Source organism: Mustela erminea, chromosome 7 (genome assembly GCF_009829155.1).
Source record: "Mustela erminea isolate mMusErm1 chromosome 7, mMusErm1.Pri, whole genome shotgun sequence".
Classification (NCBI taxonomy): Eukaryota; Metazoa; Chordata; class Mammalia; order Carnivora; family Mustelidae; genus Mustela; species Mustela erminea.
Genome location: NC_045620.1, coordinates 87,162,069 through 87,188,794, shown reverse-complemented (window position 1 = coordinate 87,188,794; position 26,726 = coordinate 87,162,069). Strand labels below are relative to the sequence as shown.

General features: G+C 37.4%; 2 protein-coding genes across 2 annotated transcripts in view; one reads left to right on the top strand and one right to left on the bottom strand.

Annotated features, from left to right (window-relative positions):
- Window positions 1-21,812, bottom strand: part of APLF (aprataxin and PNKP like factor) — a 78,493-nt gene extending 56,681 nt beyond the window's left edge. The window contains exons 1-2 of the mRNA XM_032352305.1: window positions 21,484-21,812; window positions 6,467-6,538 (exon numbers count right to left, since the gene is read on the bottom strand). Of these exons, the coding sequence (XP_032208196.1) occupies window positions 6,467-6,538; window positions 21,484-21,579 (168 nt within the window). The 5' untranslated portion in view covers window positions 21,580-21,812. The remainder of the gene's footprint in view (window positions 1-6,466; window positions 6,539-21,483) is intronic.
- Window positions 21,813-21,993: 181 nt separating this feature from the next.
- On the top strand, window positions 21,994-25,062 carry FBXO48 (F-box protein 48). The gene is made up of 4 exons (XM_032352306.1): window positions 21,994-22,101; window positions 22,803-22,946; window positions 23,994-24,410; window positions 24,774-25,062. Exons 3-4 carry the CDS (start codon window positions 24,030-24,032, stop codon window positions 24,984-24,986), a joined length of 594 nt encoding a protein of 197 aa, XP_032208197.1. The 5' UTR covers window positions 21,994-22,101; window positions 22,803-22,946; window positions 23,994-24,029; the 3' UTR covers window positions 24,987-25,062.
- The last annotated feature ends 1,664 nt before the right edge of the window (window positions 25,063-26,726 follow it).

Genomic DNA, 26,726 nt, shown 5'->3' with positions numbered 1-26,726 from the left:
TAATTTCTGAGGAAGAAAAACAATCACAACTCAGGAATTTTACTACGCCAAGAAAAAACACAGTCACCCCAAAGATGTATATTTTGAAGATTAACACCAAGTGGCAAAAACATATCTAATCCTTTGCAACTTACATGTAGTTATAGAACTACTCCCTCAATCACCCAAGAAACAAAAAGAGTTTCTTAAAATGAAATAAAAGCATTGACAGCTATGAATTTACCCAGAGGACATAACTAACCACTGGTGATGCAGTGATTTACAGACAGCACAGTAGTCGCTTTGCCTTTATAATACATTTTCTCCTGCTGATACCAGACAGTAGATTAAATTTAAATGACACACAAAAAAGCTAACATCATCTCCTCATGAGCTAACATTATCTCCTCATGCACTATTTCCAAGAACTGCTGAAAGCTAGAGCTTTTTTAAAAGGAAATGTTAGAGGAAAAAAAGACAAATTCATCCAATTTAAAAGTACAAATTAGTAAATGCCCTAATTGCATTCATCAATCATTGTCAAAGTTACATTTCTATTTGATTGGAATTCTAATTTGAAGGAAAGCAGAAAAATATTTAATTACTTAAACATAATTTGGAGGAGTACACAACCTACAGAAAGGATTGTAACAAAACATTTGCTCTAACTCATTTAAAGAAGTTTACAAAAACTTTTTAAAGTAAAACTTGTCTCAAAATTTTATCACAGTTGCATACATAGCCTGCTTTAGAAGACCAATTTATTTGTGACTGATTAGAGAACAGAGAATAAATGATATTTAGCACACATTAAGGTAAAATTAATGAATTATTAGTCACTCGTCTACCTCATTATTTTTTTTTAAATATTTTATTTATTTATTTGACAGAGAGAGATCACAGTAGACAGAGAGGCAGGCAGAGAGAGAGAGAGGAGGAAGCAGGATCCCTGCTGAGCAGGGAGCCCGATGCGGGACTCGATCCCAGGGCCCTGAGATCATGACCTGAGCCGAAGGCAGCGTCTTAACCCACTGAGCCACCCAGGTGCCCCTACCTCATTATTTTTAAGACCTTAACATTTCCATTCACAATTAAGGTCAGTTTAGAATTTTTCTAAATTTCTCTAAATCGCACCTTGAAGGTACAGGTACAATAAGCAGCTGTATAAATCAGAATAAATAAATAAATATAATTTCAAGGAGAGAGGCATTTTGTTGAAATTACATTAACATAAAAAAGAAATCAAGCATTACATAAAGCAAAGGACCTATGCATACATCACCAAGTCCAAGAAGCAGTTTTCCTGCAACTGGTATGGTATAAACAATTTGTGGGATAAAATTCAAAACCCAATTAAATATTGTTCTAAATGCAAAATCAAATTCTAGTACTAGAATTGTACATATCTTTAAAAAAAATACACTTTTTCATGCCTTCCAATGTTTGGTAGTTTGGCATTACAGAAGGAACTGCAACCACACCATACTATTCTCTACACCTTCTTCATGTCATAAGGATTCCATAATAATTTTTTAAAAACATAATACATGTTAGATACTATGTGTGGACCCACCACACAGTTTCCGAAAATGTGTATTAACTTTTGATGTCCCTTTCGAGTCTTTCCATATCCCAGTCTCTTCTCAGTTCCTCAGAGATAATTATTATACCAATTGTTGTATTTGTCACTTCCGTAGGCAATTTTCTTCATGGTTTTATCACCTAAGGTTATGACAGTGAATGTAATGTTTTATTTTGTAGAATTTTTAATCTTATATAAATGAAGCTATACTGTATATATTCTTCCAAGGTTGCTTTTATCATTATCATGTTCCAACTCTAATCCATATTTATGTTTTCACTATAATTTATCTTCATTGTTGTAGGATATTTCATTAAATGAATATATCACAATATATTTATCAATTCCATTGTCGATGGAAATTAATGTTGTGTCTAGTTTTTGCTATGATATAAGCAATTTTGCCCTTCAGGTTCTTGTACACATCCATTAGTACATATGTGTGTGTGAGGTCTGACTTGTAGGGAATGCATTCCTTCATCTTTAGGAAATAAGTCAAGCTACTCTCTAAAGTGGCTGCAACATTTAAGCTCCCACCCAAATTTTATAACTATTCTACTTCTTCTACATTCTCATTAACACTTCAAATTCTTAGACTTCTCATTTTTGCAATCTGTTGGGTTTTAGTATCTCACTGCAGTTTCAGTTACATTTCTCTATTTAATAAGAGGGCGGAGTACCTTTTCCATGTTTACAGTCAGATTTCCAATTCTATAATGTGCCATTCAAGTCTTCAGCCCATTTTTCTACGGGATTGTTTATCTTTCTCTCACTGATTGAAGGCATTTGCTATATATTTTGGATATAATTTCTTTGTCAATTATATGTGTTTTAAATAACTTCTTCCTGTTACACTTATCATTTTCATTATAATCCTTGATAAGCAAAGGTTCTTAATTTTAATGTACCTGGATTTTTAAAAAGATTTTATTTATTTATTTGACAGAGAGAGAGCGCGCACAAGCAGGGGGAGCAGAAAGCAGAAGGAAGGAGAAGCAGACTCTCCACTGAGCAGGGAGCCCAATGCAGGGCTCAATCCCAGGATCCCAGGATCTAAACCTGAGCTAAAGGCAGATGCTTAACCGACTGAGCCAGCCAGGTGCCCCTGTAATAGGATTTTTTTTTTCAGTCTTTCTTTTTATAGCTTATTTTAAAACTATTCCCGCCTTTATTTTTTTTAAATATTTTATTTATTTATGTGACAGAGAGAGATCACAAGTAGGCAGAGAGGCAGGCAGAGAGAGGGGGGAAGCAGGCTCCCTGCTGAGCAGAGAGCCCGATGCGGGGCTCAATCCCAGGACACTGGGATCATGACCTGAGCCAAAGACAGAGGCTTAACCCACTGAGCCACCCAGGTGCCCCCCACTTCCCTCCTTTAAGGCCACCAAGATTTTTTCCCATATATTCCAAGAGTTTTATAGTTTTGATTTTCACATTTAAACCACCTAAAACTGATTTGTATGTATAGTTTGAGATAGGGATCTAATTTTTTTCCCTCAGACAAATAACATACTCTCCCAGTACCATTTCTTGATGAAAAGTCATCTTGTCCAATGATAAGCAATGCCAGCTCTGGCCCAAATCAAATTCCCACATACATAAGACTGAACCCAAGATTGCTTTCAGTTGTAAAATTCTGTTCAACTGAAGGCACAAAAATTTCTTGTGGGGGTGCCTGAGTGGCTCAGTGGGTTGAGCCTCTGCCTTCAGCTCAGGTCATGATCTCAGGGTCCTGTGATGGAGCCCCATGTCAGGCTCTCTGCTCAGCAGGGAGCCTGCTTCCCCCCTCTCTCTGCCTGCCTCTCTGCCTACCTGTGATCTCTGTTTGTCAAATAAATAAATAAACTCTTTAAAAAAAATTGTGATTTTTCTTGTGAAGAAAAATCAAGTTACTTTTAACTTCAAGAAATTTTTTTTATAGAAGAGAATACCAAATGGCAAAAGAATCCGGAGTTGGGAAATATAATGGGAAATAAAACAACAACAAACAAATCTTAGATAGATTTCAAAGAACCTCAGTTCTAAATCCCATTTGACAACTTGCTGACTATATAATATTATGCATTCTTCAGAAGGCCTTAATATTCTATGCTGTCAAAAATAATGCTACCAAAAAAAGGGTAAAAAATATTTATCTTTCTCCCAAGTATATAAGATTACACTTACTAGAAAGTTCATAAGTTATATTAAATAACATTTAAAAGAAAAGTATAAACAAAGGTGTAAATAAATAATTATAACAAATTTTAGTTTCATATCTATAATGTCATGAGGAGTTTTGGCTCTAGCTTCTAATTTTGTATCTACAACCCTGTGATACTCAAAAGATACTTATTGACTTCCTATAGTTGTTTTGCATTAGTACAGTCTAATTACAGACCAAGTAAATAAAGAAGAAAGGTGTTCTCTAAAAGATACCTTCTTTTAATTAAAAATTGTTAAACTCCATGTAGAAATTTGACCCATTTCACAAAAAATAAAGTTTAACTCAAAGAAAGAATTTTCCATTAACAAAGTTTTAAGTATACTTATATTATTACTACTTTTTTGAATAGTCATAGAAGATCAAAATATATCTGAATACTTTTCATCCAAGTATAGACACAACTCCAGTTAAGTATCTTTATTAAGCCAATCTGGAAAAAATTCTAGTTTTTAAAATATAAATGTCCTGATTGATTAACACTGATAAAAAAATATATGTAAGTTTTTCAATATTAACGCTTTAGTAAAAATGATGGTTTCCCAAATGGCATACCTTGTATACATAAAAAATTTAATGCTGTGTAACTTTTGTTTTAAGAAGGGTTTCTTCTTAGCACTGAGTAAATAAAAATGTAAAAAGAAATCTCATAGTTATTCAATTCTTCACAATTCAGCTGATTAATCTGCTTACAAATAAATGTGCTGAGTTCTCAAAATGGATCATGTCATTGTCTACAATTCTTCTGCTACGACAAATCTTGCAGATATTATTTGAAACAAAAACAAAGCTTCGAAAATATCAGGAATTACAGGTATAAACCAAGGATCTGGCTTATAAGTTGACTAAAGAATAGTCTTGGCTTATTGATTAATTTCTGTGATATATGTATACGTAGTAGGATTTGAATACTAATAATGCAAATCTAGAAAAGTCTACAAACCTACTTGCAGGAGCTATATTCCCTGCTTTGGTATCAAAAATAACTAGAAATCTAATCATCAAGGACTATTTAGATGTTACATTTTCCAAAAAGTACATACTCACCAGAAGGTCTCCATTTCGTTAATGTCAATGATAGAGAGTAGTAAATCTAAATAATGTTGTAAGTATTCAGTTGTAGGTATTCTTTGAGGAGCCATGTGTATTTTTGCTGTAATTACTATTTTGAAAAAAGTAAATATCAAGTAATGATATGCTTTATCAGAAAAGTCAGGATGGGAATTTAGAGAATTCCTATATTCTCTACCTCAATTTGCTTCAATAACAATAAAAATAAACTTGTTTATTTTAGGTCATAGTTGTTCATGGAAATAGTGTTAGAAATTATGTGCTAGGACTAACATAATTTTGTAAAAATTCATGCTATCTCCACTTTTAAAAGTGCCACATATAGTTCTCACTGCAGCATTTCTTCATGCATTCACAAATATGAATTAAGTACCTATGATGTGCTCAGCTTACGCTAGATACTAAAGATACAAAGATGGGTCAGTGTTCCTATATTAAACAAGTTTATGATGTAGAAAGTCATCTAAGAAGAGGATAGTTGGAGAGGATTCAGAGATGAACAGCTAATGGTAAATAAAGGGGCTCCCACAGGAGAGATGACTGCAGCTATCAGCACTTTTCAAGATAAGACAATGCAGAATGATATACAAACCTTTTTACAAGTATCTATTTAATCAAGATGGGGTAAATTCAGCTTTATTCAAAACTTTTCCAATGCCAGAATTAAAAGGATACTTCTCATGCTTGGAAACAGCTCAACATAGGATAATAAAAGTACTTTACATGTAAAAGAAAGAACTAATGATAAATAAAGGCAGCTGTACATATATGAGATGAAAATACAAATAGGTTTAAAAATATTACAAATTAATGAATTTCATTCCATAATAATTTTACCACCACAGTATCTAGTCCAAAACAGATGGACCCTCGTACACATATTCTATTCTCCTATACAACACACTGTGCAAATGGAAAGGAATAATCACATAGTATATCCTCAGAAGCGGATATTCCTATATCAGTGCTTAAACTATAAAGCAAGCAATTAAAATGTTAGTCCTCAATAAGAACTTTCAAATTAAAATTATTTATGCAACCCTAAAATTTAATAAGGTCTAAATTTTAGAATTATTCAATTCTACACACAGAGGTACAGAAATCTATTAAGGTACAATCCTGTAACATTTAAGTGACTTCAGTCACTACTTCACCTCCTTCAAACAAACCATTATATAGTTATAGGCTTTCTTATAGAATCTTAGTTGTAATACCCAGTCATAATGTATACATCTTTCTTTTAAAGATTTTATTTATTTATTCAACAGAGAGAGAGATCACAAGTAGGCAGAGAGGCAGGTAGAGAGAGAGGGGGAAGCAGGCTCCCTGAGCAGAGAGCTGATCCCAGGACCCTAAGATCATGACCTGAGTTGAAGGCAGAGGCTTAACACACTGAGCCGCCCAGGTGCCCCTTTCACTGAAATTCTAACTAGATAAATGTAGCATTGCCTTACAGGAAAATAAATAAATAGTTTAGATATTTATCTCCCAATTATCCTCTAGAAATAAGGATATATTCATTCTGACATCATTCCCTATTTCCATAACCTTAGAAATAAGCCACTTTAATCAGGAACTGAAAAAAGGTGAGAGGCAAAAAGTTAAAAACAATTCATGAATAACATATATACCGGTTTGATTCGAAGCTGACCACCAACCACCTCAAGAATGGCATGTCTTCTGGACACTCTCTTGTCTGTTATCTATGGGGGAAAAAAATTAACATTTCAAATATGACTACCTCCATAAAAAACAACAGTAACGATAACAACAACAAAACCAATAGCAATGTTTCTAAAATTAGTAGGTTAGATATGAAATAGTCACTTAGCAACTGTGTATTAAAATGATTGTCTTAGCAACTGTGTATTAAAATGATTGTCTTCACTGAACAGATGATGAAACAACTCTGGGATTAAAGGAATTGCCCAAGGTCATAAGAAGAATAAATGGCAGAGCAGAGACTCAGACTTGGAATCTAACACATTCCAAAGCCTTTTATCATAGTTTCCATGCGAGATAAGTATTCTGTGAGGATTCTTATCAATAAAATTCATAAAATGAGAAAAAAAATCTATATATGGTGTATTTATTAGAAAACCTTTTAAATACAAGAAATACATAGTATGTTATGATGACAAAAGGATTTAAAGAGCAGCAGTCTGGTAAATATAAAAGGGTGACTGCAACTTTTAGGGTCAGGCAGACCAGCAACGGAGCCCTAGGGCCATCAATTAAGTAGTTAAGAGAACAGGAGGATGGGAGAGAAAGTGATGAAAATCAAATATTTACAGTGAAGAAGAGATTATCATTTATATATCCGTGTGTGTGTGTGTATAATACAATATATACACATACACTAATATTATATAATAACATATATTGAATATATTTGCTTCCTGTTTTGAACCAAGAGTGTTCTACTTATGCTCACAAGCATTTCTACCAAAATTATACCAAAGATTAGAAATCACTTGTACTTTAAATGCTGAAATTGCCAACTGAGACTTCCCTGCAAGGCTATAAACATAATAGTTAAGATTGCCTTTACTATTTCTGGCAGATACATAATAATAACATTTTATGCACAAACTTTCCTTAATGTCATAATTATCTGGCCCACCTCTTGATTACTTCAACTCTGATATTATCCATTTCAAGACCAAAATTATTGGTAAAAACAGACTACAGCAATGCCTAATTCAATTAAACCCATTAGTTCTGCAAAAACCTGAAAAAATATGAAAGTGCCAGGAATCAGTACTCATTCATTTTTCTTAAACAGAGAGCAGTTCTGCATGTAAGACAATGACTGTATAAAAATAGACCTCACAGTAGAATGAATTCCATATAGGTGTATTTGCAATAGCTACAGTTAATTTTTAGAACATTCTCTAAAATAAAGTATCTTAAAAGTAGCCCACTTAAAATATACACATTGTTGGCCACAATGGCTAGTTCAGAAAAGTAAATATATTACTTTTTTTTTTTTTTTTTAAGTAGGCCCTGCACCCAAGGCAAAGCCCAAAACAGGGTTTGAACCTACAAACCTGGGATCAAGACTAAGCTGAAATCAAGAGTCAGACGCTTAATGGGCTGAGCCACACCACCCCTCCTTAGAAAAGTAAATATAAACTAATAATCTATTCTATCAGAAAGGAGAGAAGGAAACTGGAGGTTCCTATATTCTCCCCCATCATGTGCCTTTACGGCCAAAAACAACAGCAGTTGCCTGATAACCCACTTTACCATGTGCACAGATTCTATCATTTACACAGAATATTCACTTAAATGCTGAGATTCACTATAATATTGCCATAGGTTTATTCGCATTTTACAAATTTGGAAATTGAAAGTCTAGAGAACTGAAACTGAAGTAACTTGTGTAGGCCACTCCTCAAGCAGGTAGCACTCCAAATCTACTCGTTAATAAAATAAGTATGTGGGGAGAAGTCATGTATGATTCTATACCTGCATATAATCATTTAGAAACAGTTTCAAGAAAAGAAAATTACTCTGTGTCAGGGAGTAAGAAGCTTCTAATTCTAACTTGGGTAGTAAGACTCAATAATACAAATTGATTTTCTAACCAATTGAGCAGCAGACTGTCAAATATAAAACCATGGTATGCAATGATGGTTCCTTTAATAGTACAGCTTCAGTTTCTTTCTCTTCCGAACCATATTTTTGCAGGAAGCAATACTGGACTTTTCCTATCTTAGTCTTTCTTTGAAGGAGGCTTTCCTGACACTGGCATGAAAAAATTATATGAAGGCATAATATGCCCTCTAGTGGACATTTCATTCCACAACAATGTCATTTCATGGCAAGCTGTGCATTTCTATAGTACATTTAAAAAATGTTCTTTAAAGAGTCTTTAAAGTTGATATTGTTTGGGCATTTACCTGTAACAGTCCCTTTTAAACTGTATGGCTAAATCATGAATAAGTTAAAAAATAATAATTTATGTTCCCTCTATGGTAAACTTACAGTTTTAACGAATTATCATTAGAGCTTATGTTGATTTCAGGATGGTTGTGGGGTGGTAAAAGGTAGAGGGTATGTGGAGACTAGGTCATAAATAGATTATCCTAAAGATCTGATGACCTGCTTTATTTTCTTTAAAGGTTTATTTATTTTTTTAAAGATTTTATTTATTTGACAAGACCACAAGTAGGCAGAGAGGCTGGTGGGGTGGGGAGGGGAAGCAGGGCAGGATCCCTGCCTAGCAGAGAGCCTAATGCAGGGCTCAATCCCAGCAAAGATTACTGCTCCTTAAGCAGAGTAAATATCCATATATTCTTAACTACTATATTAACTGTAATAGTAATTGTTTATCGAGACCAAGGTGCAGTCCTATCATTCATCAGGTATCATTTTTTAATATCCACAAAACCTGCAGAAAAGACACTATTATCTTTATTTTATAAGTGAGAAATGAAAGTACAAAGAGGTTAAGCAACTACTCAAAGTTACACAGCCAATAAGCATGACCAGACTTTAACAGAAGGAATCTGATTCTAGAGACAATCTTCCTTTTAACACTTTTTGCCTCCCTCATTACATAAAATATATTTTTTAGAGTATTTACCACCAGCTTAACTGTCTAAACTAGACAGTAGTAGTAGTAAACTAAACTACTAAAGAACTGGAAATAAGGCAGAATGACTATTTATTAAGCAAATAGACATTCTGAGAAAATCAAGCCCTAAATAAAACTCCAGAAGGTCTTCAGGTTTCATTTGGTCCTATTTATTCTAATGTCATAGCCAAGTCTAACAAGATATGTTACTGGAATTCCCAAGAGTCTATGGCCATACCACCCTGAATGCACCCAATGTCGTCTGAATTTCTAATTCTCTACTCCCAGTAGACAATGAAGTGGATAGGGCTTAGTAGATGGTGCATTGGCTGACAATGGGGAAAAATGACTGATGTTGGTCTGCAAGTGGAACAACCAAGCTATAGAAACCCAAAGACTCAAAAAGATTGCTCTGGCTAGAAGCTAATGAGTCTAGGGACAAAAGGCATTACATACTTCATACGTTACTAAATATTTAACCAAGTTTACTTGTTGATTATCGTGTTTAAATGAAAACTTCACTTGAAAATGAGACACTTCACATTTTAGAAAGCCACAAAAATAGTTAAAATAGAGGAATTCCAATTTCCTATCAAATAACTGTAGCCACCTAAATACTAATTGCACCACATAAAAAATCAGAGATCAACAAATAGGACAAATAAAGTCACCTATATTCACATCTAAAGCGCAACTAGGAGACAGAGATTACCACAAGCTTTACATGTAAGAGGGGAAAGAAACACGAAATGCAACCAAATTTTACTATGCTGGAACAGAAAGTCAAGTGAACTGGGAGAAAAAAAGAGAGGGAGTGAGAAACTAGGTGTAGTGGGGCACAGATAAGATAACTCCTCCAAATAGTCACACCTTGATTGGGAAGCAGCTTAACGGTCCAGCAAAACTGGGAACAATCTGGCACCAATACGAATAATGATAATAATGGAATACAACACACTTTGAATACAAAATAATCCATGAGTTCATACTGAACTCAAGAAAGGATGGGCGCCTGGGTGGCTCAGTGGGTTAAAGCCTCTGCCTTCGGCTCGGGTCATGGTCCCAGGGTCCTGGGATCGAGGCCCGCATCGGGTTCTCTGCTCAGCAGGGAGCCTGCTTCCTCCTCTCTCTGCCTGCCTCTCTGCCTACTTGTGATCTCTCTCTCTCTGTCAAATAAATAAATAAAATCTTTAAAAAAAAAAAAAAGAAAAAGAAAAAAAGGAGCTGGGTCCAGGGCTGGGAGGAAAAGCTCTTATTCATAAAAGAATGCCAACTGATGAAGAAGAAATGATGGAATCAGAAGATCACTATTTTATAACTACAAATATAATAATTGACTCAGTAAAGGATCGATGGATGTTAACTTTCAGGTGAGTGCTTGATGGGAAAAAGAATATTCTGAAGTCTCAAAATGTCACTGCAGAAATTACTCACAACAAGAACTGTGTCTTCACTGAAGAAGTCTGACAGACTCCACCTTCCCAAAGTGACCACACAACAGCGTCAACAATTTCAGGGCACCTGGGTGGCTCAGCCAAGTTAGTCCTCTGACTCTTGATTTCGGCTAAGGTCATGATCTCAGTTGTGAGAAATGAGCCCCACATAGGGCTCAGCATGTGGCTCCTCCCTGCGTGTGGAGCTGCTTAAGATTATTTTCTCTCTTCCCCAATGCCCCTCCCCCTGTTCACACAAGCATGTGCCCTCTCTCTAAAAATAAATAATCTAGAAAATGTAGTATGTGATTGCTAAATAACATAAATGAAGTATAATTTTATGTATAGTAACTTCAGTAAAATTAATAAGCCTCCTATTTAGTTGTAATTTTGTAAACCTCTTTGTTTTAGACTAGGCACCATAAACTGGTAGTCAGGCTTTTCATTCAGGTTTTTGTTTCTTTTTTTCAAGTTTTGCTTTGAAAAGTATATGTACATTCCATCTCACCACAGTCCCCAGCACTCCCTACAATCTTCCACTGAGCACACTTCACTACAGTATACCTGGCCTCTGCAGGCATTTGAATTTGCAACTTATGATTTAAACTACACCTATACTGTTAGATGCCTTTTTCTTCACATGTGACATTGTGTACCAGATGCTACTAGTTGCTTCATCAATAGCTATTCATTTCTTCTTCAGTACTAATATTTATTCCAGTTTTATTTAGGATAACAATGTACCCATTTAAAAATATCCAAATGCCCAGAATTCCCTGTAGCTATGGATGGCCAAATGACAGGTTCTAACAAAGGATGTTAAGAGTTGTGTATTAACCAGATTTTCTAGTTTCCGCATCTAATGTTTTGATATTGGCATCTTGGACTAAGGAAAGACTATCTCTCCCAGGGTTATGGGCTTCTTAAAGACAGTAAATGACTCACCTGCAAGGATACCTTTCATAAGCAAACTAACCAATCTGAAGCCTGTACTCCCAATTATGGCTCTACCTGACTCTTATGCTGCCCCAATCACCCCAGGACTAGGCATCAGACAACTAGGGACAGGCCCTACAGCTCAGAGCCCCATAAAACTATTCAAACTAGACCATCCTATACCTTCTAGCTTTGCCCTGCCCATCCATTGCTGAGAAAACCGTAAGAAAGTTTTTCCTGCAGTTCCCCTAGCTCTGCCTTCTACCTTCAACCAACCTCATGTGGCCCCACATGACACTGTGTGTCTTTCTGTCTCTTGGGAACTGTGAATAATAAATTATCTTTTCAATGCCAATCATCTTCTAATCTGTTGGCCTCACCATTCCTAAACAAAACAACAAAATCTATGTTATTTTAAAACAGTAGAGCTTCTGGAAAAATTACAGTCTTCGTGATAACAAGGAACAGGCTCACCTGGCATGGACTTTTTTTGCCCGCTGACTTTCCCTTTTCTTACTGTGTAAATGGGACACTTTAAGGTACAGCCTGCAGGCATGAAAGCCACCTGCAAATGATGAAAAAGGAAGAAAGCGGAAGAGCCCATTCCTTGAGTATCTGCACTGGCCCTGGACTGACTGCCCCAGAGATTCTCTTACAAAAGAAAACTCAGTTTGATTAAACTGCTGTTTGTCACATTTCTGTTACTTGTTGCCAAAAGCAATTATGATTAATATCCTTTACTCTGACAATAGTTACATTGATACTAGACATCTAATAATAAATTTATGTTCAGCTAGTCAGAGAAGGAATATTAGAAAACAGAGAAGCTAACCAAATTGAACATTCAAGCCCCCCCCCAATTTTTTTAATAGTAAAAAAACTGCATAGCATACAGCAGGAGCTAAAGAATACACAGGCTAGCAGGTAATGCTGAAATCACCCCATCCTTTGTTTTTGTTTTTTTAAATATTTTATTTATTTATTTGACAGAGAAAGACAGGGAGCATGAGCATAAGCAGGGAGAGTGAGAGCTGCAGGCAGAGGCAGCAGCAGGCTCCCCACTGAGCAGGGAGCCTGCTCTGGGCTCAGTCCTAGGACCCTGGGATCATGACCTGAGCTGAAGGCGGCCACTTAACCCACTGAGCCACCCAAGCACCCACCCCTAGCCTTTGTTAACAACATAAAATGACAGCAATTCTTCTTCAGATACTACAGAACAAACCAACCCTTTTTATTTGAATTCTTCATATTGTTTCTTGAATGGGAACAGGACTATTTTTGTATCACTGTTGTATCAATAAAATGTAGATCTCTTATCTCTGATTTTCTGGTTCTAAACTGAATGTTTCATGCATTATGATAAGGACAGGTCCTTTCTCTTTGTCTTCATGCCTCGCTTTTAAGACATGAAGTTTGTGCTAAAATACAAGACATGAACATAAAAGAACTGTGATTTGTTTGCCAAATATTTATTTTTGGCATTTACTGAAGTCAAACAAAATGAAGATATTCTTATGCTACTAGCAGAAATGCCTGGATGTTTTGAATCAAGGTATCTGACCTATTTGTTTATTATTTCCAACATTCAAAAAATAAAAAACAAACCTGAATAAAGTAAAAGTGAAAAGCTACTGGAGCCTGAAACAGAATACAATGGTACCTTTCATTTCACTTTTGCCTACATGTATTTACTGAAAAGCCAACAGCAGTTAATTTTTCTTAAAATGCTTCCCTAAAGAAATTTCTGAATATCACAGACAGGTATAATATATCTCATAAATACAATGTCCCCAGGTAAACTGGCTCCTATAAACATAAATGAACAGAAAAGAGGGAAGATTCATTTTTTCCAGTATGAATTACATAACACACCAAAGGCTAAATTTTTCTTGTATAATACTTTATAACTTATAGTGCTATCACACAAAATTATCTGGTTTCCTCTATCAACAATAGACAATAAATAAATACATACATACATAAATACAACAGAGAAATTAAAAAGTGACAAATTCAAACTTTTGTGGTACAGAAAAATAAACAACCCTCTGGTGTGGGATTTGAGTCTGTATTATGAGAAAATGCATAAACCTAAGGAAGTACAGCATCTATTTCAGACATAATTTACATAAAATATTTTCCTCAAAGTTGTGTATGTGGCAAGTAAAGAAAATCTAAAATTAAGACTTGAATTAAGTGGAGACTCGTTACTGTAGTCTACAGCCATACCACCCTGAACACACCCAATCTCCTCTGATCTCAGAGGCTAAGCAGCGTGGGGCCTGGTTAGTAACTTGGATGGGAGGCTGGTTACTGTGAACCAGCTGACAAACCATGTAATTTTCTTATCAAGAGTGCTTTAAAGTTATCGGATCCAGGACACACTCCAGAGCTCAATCAAACTGAGATCTGTCATAACATTGGATAAGTCCATCTTATTCCTCAACAGGGCAAAAGTTAGTTGATACAAAGGGTTTAATATTATTACACTTCATATGTACCAAAGGTCATTTTTTTTAATATTAACAAAGGGCAATTTTGAGGAAACAAACTTGATTTTTGCCAGAGGCTTTCTAGACAGAATCCAGTAAGCTCACTTTAAAAGGTTATAATTAATAACTGGATGTGAAATGGGTCTTTGAAACTTGTGAAATACTTTCCCACAAGACTAATGGTATAATAGTAGTTAGGTTATCAGGCGATCTCACAAGCATCTATTTAATCCACAATACTGGTGAAATATGGATCACTTAGATTTTAAAAAGTAAAATCCAATACCTTCTGAGCTCCTAAGTCAAGGTTGCTGAATGGTCAGCCAATATGATGGACCTGTGCTGACCTGATATCACTGAAATCTGAAGTCACCCAACCTGCCTGGCTTGCAATGCTACTTGCAAAGTGAATGCTACACAACTGTGAGAATCGTCCTTATCAAGAATATCAAAGTGAATGCTACACAAATGTGAGAATCGTCCTTATCAAGAATAACATAATGAGGAGTGCCTGGGTGGCTCAGTGGGTTAAGCCGCTGCCTTCGGCTCAGGTCATGATCTCAGGGTCCTGGGATCGAGTCCCGCGTCGGGCTCTCTGCTCAGCAGGGAGCCTGCTTCCATCTCTCTCTCTCTCTCTGCCTGCCTCTCCATCTACTTGTGATCTCTATCAAATAAATAAATAAAATCTTTAAAAAAAAAAAAAAGAATAACATAATGAGTAAAAACAGAAACAAAACTCAGACAAAACCGGGTTTAAATTCCCTCTTGAGACTTTGGTAAAGTTTCTGCAAAGTTATTTAATTCAGTTCGGCAGATATTTCTTAAAGAATTACTCTGTGCGAAGCATTCTTCATGTGTCTACAAGAGGTTTCCAACTCTGATTTTGCAACAAAATCATCTTCAGAGTTCTTAAAAATACAGATACCCAAATGCTACCAAAAGAATCAAATTACCAGAGGAAAGAGCTCAAACAGAGGTATGGAGGCATGTGAGAAGATGGTATATTCAGGTTGAGTAATATCCAGGAGACAGTTTAGAGAGACTGATTTAGAAATAAATATATATGTATGTGTGTGTATATATAAATGTATGTACTTATGTACATATATATATACACACAAGAAAAGTAATTCACTATACACCTATCAGAATGGCCAAAACCCAAATCACTGACAACACAAAATGCTGGTGAGATTGTGGAACAACAGGAAATCATCCACTGATGATGGGAATGCACAACGGTATATAGCCACCTTCAAAGACAGTTGCAGCTTCTTACAAAACTAAACACACACTTACCATATGATCCAGCATCTGAGCTCCTTGGTGTTTTTACCCAAATGAACTGAAAACTTATGTCTACACAAAAACTTGCACGTGGATGTCTGTAACAGCTTTCATTCATAATTGCCAGAACTGGGAATAACCAAGATATCCCTCAGCAGGTAAAGGAATAAACTAAAGAACATCCAGATAATGGACTATTACTCACCACTAAAGAGCCATGAAGAACCTTATACACACATTACTATTTGAAAGAAACCAATCTAGGGGCACCTGGGTGGCTCAGTCAGTTAAGGTCTGCCTTTGGCTCAGGTCATGATCTCAGGGTCCTAGGATGGAGCTCCTGCTCCACAGGGAATCTACTTATCCCTCTGCCTCTCCCCGCCCTGCCCCCACTCTTGCTCTCTCTGTCCCTTTCTCTCAAATAAATAAAATATTTTTTTAAAAAAATGAAAGAAACCAATCTTTAAAAGTCTATATATACATACTGTATAATTCCAACTATATAATATTCTGGAAAAGGTAAATCTATGGAGACAGTAAAAAGTTCAGTAGTTGCCAGAGGTTGGGAGAGAAAGGACAGAACACAGAGCACTTTTAGAGCAGTGAAACTATTCTGTGTGATACTATAATAGTCATATGAGTCATTACACATTTGATAAAACCCAAAGAATGTGTACCAAGAGTGAACCTTAGTGTTAAACTATGGACTTTGGATGATAATGACAAGTCAATATAGGTTCTTCGAATAAACCACTGTGGTATGAAATGTTGATAGGGAGGTTATGGGGGAAGAGGTATATACAGAAACTCTCTGTACTCTGCACTCAATTCTGCTATGAACCTAAAACTAAGCAACAATGTCCCTAAAAGTTAAAGGGGAACAGTGATGTAATGTGATTATCCCACAAGCCTAGTCAGGACTTATCAAGTTATCCAATGTCATACACATTCCATCACAGAGCCAGGAAACCATAGATCATACATTCCCTTAGACTGAAGGGCCTTTCCCTCTCTACCATCCACTCTAACCTACCAAACTTCTAACTGTTCTGACACTTCAAATTCAGCTCAGCGTCACTGAGTTCACGAAACCTTCCCTGAAGCCTCATCTTAACTGAGGGTTTCTTCTTATACCTCTCTGTATCATGGAACATTCTTTTCTGTTTGGCTCATGATACTGAAACAAACTTTTAATTAAATGTGACCTTTCAAAAGTCAGAGGTTATGCTTAGAAATCCAGATTTCTTACTACTCTTGAAAATAACAATAGGAAACTGTTAACAGGCATGGGGTGAAGAGCAGGGACCACATTACAGATCCCTTTCCTTGTGGCCTTCCCAAAACTGAGGCAGTTGTCATCTATGACACTGCTTTTAGTTACCATAATCCCTGTTTTTCTCCCTCCCTCCAATTTCACTTACTCAAGGTGCCTGCCTGGCTCCGGTCCCCATTCCCATTTGCAACCAGTGTTTAGTTACCTGTTTCTCTGTCTCTCATACCTATGAAACTGTAGTTTCCTGAGAGTAACAACTTCTCTTACATCCCTCCATTCTGGGGGTATATATTCAACTATTTCCTGAATTTACCAAGTCATTACTCAATAAAATAGGGAAAGTGCTAACATTTAATCCATCATGAATCCATCATGAAAGCATTTAATCCATTGCTTCATATGCTTTAGCAGTTGGTAGCACCGCTTCTTTACTATATAAATTTTGTATCCTTTTCACACCTGAGTTACAAGTAAGCTCTTCTTGAGGGTTGGTAGAATGAAAAAGAGAGACATGGAAGAAGGCCTACTATGTGCCAGGCACTGTACTGGGCTCAATAACTAAGGCAGTTGGTGGTAGGAGAGGGGAGGAATATCCAGCAGCTAGGGGTGCTTAGCACATCCCTGGGAAGTAGGACCAGCATTCTAGAACAGCTAGTGAGCTTCTGCAACAAGCAGAAATAATGCAGAGTCCAGGCCAGAGTAGTTACTGGTTACTTTGTGTAAACTTTGTAGGACACTTAGAGCATTCTTGGGGTGGTGAACTGATGCCAGGATAGAGTCTATACTAGAGCACCTGACTATCTCCACCGACAACTGAGGGCCTCTTTTCAGTTAAAGCAATCAATTCCATACACCAGCCATTAGGAAGACTACCTAGACAGCTATGTTGTCCTATTCCCTTGGAGGAAAAAGATCAGAAAGAAATGCGTCATATAAACCCTATAAAAACAGAAAAAGGAAAATTTGAAATCAGAAATAGTAGTTTTCTTTTAAGGCTTTTAAAAAAGAGACTAATCAGTTTTATTTAAGAAAAATCATAAAGCAGGGGCACCTGGGAGGCTCAGTGGATTAAGCCTCTGCCTTCGGCCCAGGTCATGGTCTCAGGGTCCTGGGATCGAGCCCCGCATCAGGCTCTCTGCTCAGCGGAAAGCCTGCTTCCTCCTCTCTCTCTCTGCCTGCCTCTATGACTACTTGTGATCTCTGTGTGTCAAATAAATAAAATCTTCTTAAAAAAAAAAAAAGAAAGAAAGAAAAAAAAAAAAAAGCCATAAAGCAAATAATTGGGCCTAAAGGTCCTCTGTTGCTTGAGATGCTGTACTGTAAAACATTTTTTAGAAGTCTATTTTTTATTTAAGATAATTGTAGGTTCACATATAATTAGAAGATACAATACAGAAAAATCTCTTGTACCATATCCCCAGTTTTCCCCAGTGGTAACATCTTGCAACACTATAATAGGATATCCCAACTAGATATTGATATTGATACAGTCAAGATACAAAACATTTCCATCACCACAAAAATCCCCCATGTTGCTGTGTTATAGCCATACCAACTCCCTCCTACTCCCTTCCCCCCTTCTTTTAATTCCTGGCAACCAGGAATCTGTTCTCCATGTTTATAATTCATCATTTCAATAGCATTATGTAAATAAACTCATACAATAAGTAACCTTTGGGACTGGCTGTTTTCACCCAGGATAATTCCATGGAGATTCATTTTGCCATAAAACCTTTAATTGGTATAGATCATAAAACAGAATTACAGCCTAGTAAACAAAGACCCTGGGTTCACTGTAGACTCCCACTAAAGCAAATGGCACAAGAAAATTAAATTTCACTGTGCTCTGTTATCTTTGTCTTCTTGCCACTGTAAAAATGTAAAGACATTCTTATCAAATTGTTTCACCACCAAATCCATTTTAAACACTGGAATCATAAACCTTTATGCTTGTATGGCCATGAAGGCTTGAGAAACTTGTCTCCAAAAAACATGATTTGTTAAGTGAGTTCCAAAATCATCATTATGATTAATCATCACATATTAATAATTAATCATTATGAATAACTTGCAATGAGCTACCTGAATTTTCCTACTTTAACTAAGTCTTTGCTCTCTCACACTACAAAAAAGGCCTCACTGGAATTTCTGCTGTTTGAAACAGTGCCTTCATGTTGCATCGTTGTTTGTTTTTTAAGATTTTATTTATGGGGGGGCACAGAAGGCGAGGGAGGGGAGGAAGCAGACTCCCCACTGGGCAGGGAGCCTGGCAGGGCTCAATCCCAGGACACCCTGGAGATCAGACTTGAGCGGAAGGCAGATGCTTAACCAACTGAGCCACCCTGTCGCCCCCTCATGTTGAGTTTTAACCACTGCAAAGGAAGAAACATGTCAGTACCAAAATCTTTAAAACCACAACCTGATTTGTTTCTTCTTCAAATTTTTCCTGCCAACACAGTTAGGACATTGTTCATAACCACTCCTAACAGCTGCCAAACTTGGCAAGAGAATCTCATCACTGAATATTTGAAAAGGAGAAGTAAAATTCTGACCAGATAGACTAGCTTTCTATTCCTTTCTACTACTCTTACTACTCTTTCTACTCTACTGTCTTATTTTAAGACAAACCAACTATGCTCATCTCACCTCAGCGAGCCTATAATACAAAGATAAAGCTACAAACAATGAAAGGGTCTGTAACCTGTTGCTACGTTTATAAAACACAGACCTAAAATTTATCGATCTTTTCACCAGATCCACAGTACTCTGTACTGGTGATACAATTTGTTAAGCAAATCAAAACTCAACTCACCAGATGTAACATTTCATATATATATATATATATATAGAGAGAGAGAGAGAGAGAGACAAGAGTGGGAGAAAAAAAACAAACCTCTCAGGCAGTTCTCTCAAATGTTTGTATAAATTAAACTATGGAGAAACGTAACAGAATGTTATCGAAACATTTAAGTAATTACTTGTCCAGTTAAAAAATAAACAGCACCATAAAAGACTCTTAATCTCAGGAAACAAGCTAAGAGTTGCTGGAGTGGAGGGGGGTGGGAAGGATGGGGTGGCTGGGTGGTGGACCCTGGCAAGAGTATGTGTTGAGGGGAGTGTGGTGTATTGTGTAAGACTGATGAATTGCAGGGCGCCTGGGTGGCTCAGTGGGTTAAGCCTCTGCCTTCAGCTCAAGTCATGATCCCAGTGTCCTGGGATGGAGCCCCGAGCCCCGCCTTGCATCTCCCCCCCCACACACACATTGCATCGGGCTCTCTGCTCAGCAGGGAGTCCGCTTCCTCCTCTCTCTCTGCCTGCTTCTCTGCCTACTTGTGATCTCTGTCAAATAAATAAATAAAATCTTAAAAAAAAAAAAAAAGACTGATGAATTGCATACCTGTATCCTGGAAACAAATAATACAATATAGGTTAATAACAAATAAAACAAATAAACGGCAAGTAAACTTCAACTTTCTCAATACCTTACTTCATGTACACACATGCACACGAACACATATACACACACAGCTTTAGGACTGACCTCATCAGAACCCCCAATTACCACTCCTTTTCCTGCTCAGAGAAGGGTCATAAGGCCTAACGGTTCCACTTGGGCACTGGAGGTGAACCCGGGTAATAATCCACACTCTTTACTCTGATACTAGTTCACTGACACCGGTTTGTCTCCATAGCCTGAGAAAACTCCTTGAAGGCAGAGACCCACATCTCCACCACAGTGCTACCACCTGCAAATGTGCTACACAAAGTAGGCACTAAACAAGATACGCTAAATGTTAAGACAATAATACATGTTTTATGTAGAGACCTATGTGATTCCAGAACGCAACAGGAAAATTTTCTAACTCTCAAACATCCTAAGGAGGGTGGAGAATATATAGCTCAGTGGCACTATGTGTCCTAAATCTTTAAATAACCATTCTAGGGCTCCATTTTCACACCTGAACAATGGAGGATAGTAAGAGCACCTAACTCACAGGATTTTGAATGGGTTATAAAGTTGGTATAGGTTAAGTCCTTAGATCACCGCCAGGAACATTACACAGTACATAAGGGTTAGCTGTTGATATTATAGGAAAAGACTATTACAATAAAAGTAAGGCTCATGCAGTCCCACAAAAGGCCAAAAGCTTAAAAGAAATTATTGTAGGAAAGCTAAGATCAGAGGTTGGCAAACTTTTTCTGTAAAGGACCAGCGTCTACTATAAATACTGTACCTTGTCAGGCCAAGAGACAATATCCTCAACCCTTGGGTCAATGATTCTCCCTGAAAGGCTAGCAAGCTTTTTGTTTGTTTACATTTCACATTTTAAAACTTAAGAGCCGTTCTTACTACGTGGGCCAGTAAAAAAACAGGCTGTATTGGGACTCAGGGACATGAGCTTGCCGACCTCTGGCTAAGACTGTAATAACGATAATACAAGTCAGTGCTTTTTAAAGGCAACATAAGGAAACGTTTGTGAGTTGGTTAAAGTTGACTGAAAAACGTGCTGCTCGCAGACTTCTAAAATCCAGACATGCAGGGCCGTAGTAGCGGGGAAGCCAGAAACGGGGAGTAGGGCTTCGAGAAACAGCGAGGACCTAGCACGGCTCTCCGGGTCCGGCAGAGCCCCCCTGCCACACTTACTCCCAGCAGCGGCCCGCGGCCGATCACCGTCTCCCCGGGCGCCAGGGCCACCCGGGGGCCGCCGTCCCGCGGCTGCAGCTCGAAGCCCCCAGACATGGCGGCGAGTCCTACACCCCTTCGCAAGGAGACGGTCCCCGCAGCCGTTTCCGCCTTCCATGGACACGCGCGGGTCCTAGGAAGGCCCTTAGAAAAACGCAGGGGGAGGGGGAGCACAGGCTCCGCTCGAACGTCTCCAGGCCTCGCGCAGCTGGGGCCCCAGCTCCGCGTCTGGAGTCCCGCCCCCTCCCTCCGTCCAGTGACGCGCGGCCGAGATTCTTCCAACACTCCGCCTCAAAATTATTTTTTAAAAGCCCGGGCTAACCACCCCCACCCTTTCTCACCGCGCCGTGAAGTATGTCGGGGCTTGTAGTCCTTGACGTCTCCTTCTCGTCTCTTGTTGAACTGAGGCGCCCTGGTAAAACTACCACTCCCAAAAGGCAACGCGCGCTTCTCTCTACGCCTGTGCGAAATCCGAGTCAGCAAGGCGGGGCCAGCAGAGGGCGGGACTGAAGGGACTATGGCGAAGGATTCGAATTCCGAAGGAGTTAATTCGCCGGTGGAGCTACGGTGGCATTGGAGGTAGGAGGGTCTTCCCTTCCAGTCCACGTCTGGACAGCTCAGCCTCTGCTCAGTCAGCCTCTGCTCAGTCAGCCTCTGCTCAGTCAGCCTCTGCTCAGCCCTCTGGAACTGCGGTGACAGTCGGTGCTGACGGTTGTTATTGTCGCTTATTTGTCATTGCTCCGTGTTCCTGGGACTCGGGCAGCTGCACACTGCGCGAGACCCTCAAGGAGGGTGGCTCAGTGGGATGTGGGGTCATTCCTTCCGACCCGTGGGGTTGATCTGCGCTGCCTCCCGATCCCTTGCTCCCTGTGACACCTGAAAAGGGGCGAGCTCTTATCCAAATAGAAAGGTAATTCAGCATAGTATGGTTCAGGAAGAAGAAGCGGCAGAAGAGGGATAGTTGTCCAGGTATTCAGTCAAAACTGGACTTAGAAGAAGATGCCTAGTGGAAGTTTAGGAACCTCACCAAGGCACCCCCAACTGTTAAATTCAAAAAATTAATTTGCCTCATGAGGAAGAACAATAACGAGAGGACGCATTTTATTCCCCATTGAGATTCTGGGAAAAGTAACAAATGTCTAAATGCATGGTAATGTTCTCTTAATATGAGATTTTTTTTTTTTTCAAGAATATAGTAGTTTGGCTTGGTTTCTATTGACGGGGAGTGATGAGTTCCGTGGCAAAAATTTGTTCTTGACTCATGAATTTGTTTCTATCAGTTTGCTTCCTCACTTCCCCAAAACTTCGAGAGGAAGTCCTCTGTTGAGCAGAGACATTAAAATTCTAACCACCATAGCCAATTCGGGTCATAAACAACCAAATGAATGGGAGCAACTGTGGCCTTGGCAAGTCCAGAAACATAGGTGAGTAACAGGTCTAGAAAAGGGAATAATCACTAACTGAGTTAAAAAGAAGTATTTAACAAACCCCTCCTCCTGCATTGTCACCCCCCCCATTATAAAAGGAAGTACAATATGGAATAAGCTGATTTTAAGTAATATGAGCTGTCTTTATATGCAAAAATAGCCCCGTGCTTTGAACTGATTTTGGATATATATATCCTTTTATATACATATATATATAAAATCTTTAATTATATGTTGTACCTAGCTGAATCATAAACATTGTTTATAGTTGTTACTGTTGCTTTATGGCCTCAATGACTTCTCTTCTTAGTTCATAATTATGCATGTAGGATAGCTTCAAGAGGCCATTTCTAAAACACTAATCTGAACTGAATACTTGAGTCCTTGTGTTATCATTGTAACCTGGACTTCAACCTCTTGTCTATTTCAGGTATTATTTATGTTGACTGTGAGCACCTACCTACTAGTAGATAAATCATTATGTAAGCTACAAAAGTACATCAGATTTATGATTAAGTCACAAATCGTAGATAAAGAACTTAATGACAAGGCATCAGTTCCCACAGACAACTATTCAGAAGTTTAAGAGAATTGAATCATACGCATTTTCAGAAATATTTTGGGCAAATGCTTAGAATCAAATATGCTCCTACAACAGTCATTTCTACTACTAAATTCAAATTATAGTCTGTAAAGAATCACTTCTCTTTATTAGCTAATGTTCTTTGGGAGGAGAAAAACAAATGTTTAGAAACAAACCCATTTACCAAAAACATTTAAAAAGAAGAAGGGAAGTAACATGTGTTGAGTTCCTCCCATGTGCAATTCAGATGTGAAGCTAGGTGCTTTACACATAATCCTTGTTAATCCTCTGTTAATCCTTGTAAGAACACACAGGAGAGATGCATCATTGGCCCCATTTTACAGATTGAAAAACTCAAGAAAGTTACGATTCTTTAAATCATACCCAGAACGTATCTGGCTCAGAGTAGGTTCTGTAGTTTGTTCTGAAGAGACTGAGCATGTTTAAACTTTGCCTTTTAGGTTACACATGAGGATAATTTGCTAAGACATCAAGCTATGCAGAAAAACTCCGAGAGGAACCATAATTCAAGAATTTCTGGCATAGAATTGAATTCTGTGGATGCTGAGAAGGAAAAAAAAAAGAGTCAAAATAACTTTGTTGAACTGCTACCTCCAGAAGTTACTTTTAAAATTTTCAGTCAGCTAGACATTGGGAGTCTGTGCAGGGCTTCACTAACCTGCAAGAGCTGGAATAACATAGTAAGAAACAGTGACTCCTTGCGGAAACCTCATTGCTTGACTCTAGGAACTGTATGCCAAAGAGAAATAGACGATGATCTAGAAAGTGGATACTCCTGGAGAATAAGTTTAGTCTTTGTAGTCTGTAGTGTTTTTGACAATGTGGTGGTAGGCCAACTCCACCTTCTGCATGAGGAGGTAGGATTTACTAGACAGAGTGGCATACAGAGTGTGTTGGCTTTTGAAGTTACTCTTCTCTTACAAACCATCCCGTCCATTCTTTTACATTTTTTTTTTAATCCTAAATTTGGGCATATTCCTCTGTTAGCTACTTCCTTCTACTTTATCCAAAACTCACAGCAAACTCTGTGGCTCTCCTTGCATGTGTACCTGTATGCATATGCCCACATGTAAGCATACACACACAACACATTTATTAGTATATGTGTTTATCAGTGTAAATACTTAATATTCTTTTCAGCCCTGTCAATCAACTCCTCTGGTTTTAAACAAACTCACTACCTACTACATTCTTTAACAATGATTATTTACCTCTTTCAGGTAATACTACTGAGGAATTACCAGAAGAGTAAAGTGAAACACGAATGGCTAAGTGGCAGATACAGCAACATATGTTCTCCTCTGAGCCTACCAGAAAAAATCATGTACCCAATGGATGTAGATACATGGGGGGAAATTCTAGAAGCAGAACTGGAAAGAAAAGCTGAAAAATTACCAAGATCTTATAACTTTGAGACTTTGAAACTAAAATAACTCTTGGGTTCATTTTTTTGTTGTTGTTTACCATTTTAATGTTTAACATTTAGAAGAAAACTAAGTAGAAAATAATGAAAGTCAAACTTTGTTTTTATTCTGCACTTTCATAAAAAATTTTTCTGGTTTTATTGTAAGATGAAAAAAATCATGAAATGTCTGTGTAGGAAATACTATACTGATGGAGTGATTTCAAAATGTGTTGCTTCATGTATTTATAACAGCATATTGCACTACTTTAATGACGAGAGTTGATTCATATTTTCTACTGAGTAGTAATTCAAAAATTCAGGAAACCATTTCAAGAAACTGATTAGAGATTCATTCAGTAGTAGACCTAATTAGGCTCATAACAGGAAGTAGACCACTAGGAAGACTATCTAAATGAAATTAATCACAACATGTTTAAATGTAGAGTATAATTTATATTTGGATAACTTTAAAATGTCCATTTCAGTGCAATCAGATTGAATTGTCAAACACTGAGCCCATCTTAAAATGTACTAAACTTGAGGTTTAGTTTAAAATTAATCTGACCAGAAGGCTAAAACTTGTGAGAGTAAGATTCCCATCACTTGCCTACTGACCTAGAACTGCTCTCAGGGACATATGGAAAGTTTCCAGAATACTTGAACTGCCAGTTTTTCTTGGCAAAAGTTTTCTTTCTAACAACCTTTTAGCACCATCTAGTGTACTACTGGTAGATAACCAAGACAAAGGACTTGAGGTCCTTTTTGTTTTCCTCACATTTCAAAGAAAAAAATATATATATATTATTTTAGAGAACCCCATATACCTGACTTGTTGGAGTTTATAGCTATCCAGGAACCTTCAGTTTAACTTTTGTTCTCTTTTTCTTAAAAGTAGATTGTATGGTACTTACTCTACCAGATTGTTCATTCTGAATCTGTGGTTAGCACCATGGTTTAAAAAAAAAAAAAAAAGTATCTATAAAACATTTTAGTTAGTATAGCATTTTCTTTTTAATTGTGCTCCATAGCACAAAAAAGAATAATCCATGGAAGCTGTATTTTAAAAAGACACACAGTATCAGAAAGATGCCTCACTCCATACAAATGCCCCTTGTTGGATCAAGCAGGTGAGGATCAACTAGAAGGGGCCTTGAAGTGCCATCTTTAAGAATAATTAACAATCCCTTCTAGAGAAATTCCTCTCACCTCCCACCCACCCAACTCTCTTCTTGGCAAATTTTCTTGTAAAACTTACCCTCTTTACCTGGAAATCATCCCTATATTGTACCATTCTGGATTAAGTGACCTTCAATAGAGTTCCCGTAGTTCTGTGTACATACCACTCTTAAAGCTGTCTACCACATTAAATTGTCTGTTTTGTTTGTCTCCCCCGTTAGACTGTGAGCTTCTTGAAGGCAGGGACCATTTATTTATTTTTATGTTCCCCAAACCTGGAATATAGTAGGTATTCCACAAAGATTTGTTAAATTATTTCTATATTATTTATTTTAATCCTTCCCAGACAGTATAATAAAAATAATTTGCTATATTATTAGCAGACAACACTGTACTGAAATGCAATGTACAACCCATAAGATAGATGGATTGCTTACTATTAATGCAAATACATGAATAATTGTTTTAGTCTTCTCAAAAGCTGTAAGAGAGAAACAGGGAAATAGAAATGTTTTGTTTTATGTTCTGGAATAAACACTTGGAAATAAACTTAACCCAAAATTATCACTTATTTTTTAAAAAGATTTTATTT